Source organism: Homarus americanus, unplaced genomic scaffold (genome assembly GCF_018991925.1).
Source record: "Homarus americanus isolate GMGI-L3 unplaced genomic scaffold, GMGI_Hamer_2.0 scaffold39155, whole genome shotgun sequence".
Classification (NCBI taxonomy): domain Eukaryota; kingdom Metazoa; phylum Arthropoda; class Malacostraca; order Decapoda; family Nephropidae; genus Homarus; species Homarus americanus.
In genome coordinates this window covers 17,191,949-17,192,796 of record NW_024737042.1, presented here as the reverse complement: position 1 = coordinate 17,192,796, position 848 = coordinate 17,191,949, and the positions used below count along the sequence as shown (strand labels likewise).

The 848-nt window shown below is 42.8% G+C and overlaps 1 protein-coding gene across 1 annotated transcript in view; it reads left to right on the top strand.

The window, feature by feature from the left end:
- The first annotated feature begins 287 nt into the window (after window positions 1-287).
- The window catches only part of LOC121872534 (DNA-directed RNA polymerase II subunit RPB1-like), a 45,216-nt gene continuing 44,655 nt past the window's right edge, over window positions 288-848 (top strand). Inside the window, exon 1 of the mRNA XM_042375319.1 lies at window positions 288-344. Within this exon, the coding sequence (XP_042231253.1) occupies window positions 288-344 (57 nt within the window). The remainder of the gene's footprint in view (window positions 345-848) is intronic.

The window sequence follows — 848 nt, the reverse complement described above, 5'->3', positions numbered from 1 at the left end:
GGGTGGAAAAGCTGATGTGCATCATAGGTGGTGGTGAAGTGGGAGTGGAAGAAGAAGGAAAATGAGGACGAGGAGGAAGAAGGACAAATAAACAAACAGTAAATTGCTACGTGAAGAGGGAAGAAAGAAGTGAAGGAGAGAAGAATGAGTGAAGTGGAAAAGACACTCGGGTGTTCTTATTTGATAAGCTCTTTAGGCAAGGTCAGAGTGATTTATCAAGATGAGGTTCTGATAAACAACACGAAGAAGTCAGGCACAACACAACAATCAAATGAGACAAGCAAGTCATGGAGAAACACTCCATTGGAATTACGTTGCTGGAACAAGTGAGAGGACTGGTGCTGGTAAGTTACTCTAGGGAAGGAGAGAGACGCGAGTGTTATATCCTTTTATGTGTTAAATTTATCACCTAACTGTAACATAATCTTCTTACCACTGATCAACATATCACATTTTAGGTAAATCTCTAATGCAGTGGATTTCATTCTAGTGAGTTTGTGTTATTTTTTGGATTATTATTATATTTAGGTCAGTTATACTCCAGAAGTGGCCAAGTGTTTACAGCACTCGCTTCCCGTACTAGGGGTAGCTGGATCGCATCCTGGGTACCTCTACTCGACCCAGCTGGGAATTAGTACCTAACGTTACATTTGGGAGAAATCAGAGGCCGAATACAGTGCCGGCCATACTGACTCCTTGTGTACCTGATGCTCAGTACTCAGTGTGGCTGTATCTACACTACCCCTAACGTGCCCCTCCATGTCTATAGTCGACCAAGGAAAGATGGTCGACCAAGGCAAGATGGTCGACCAAGGCAAGAGTCATCAAACAAAATACACTAAAAAGGA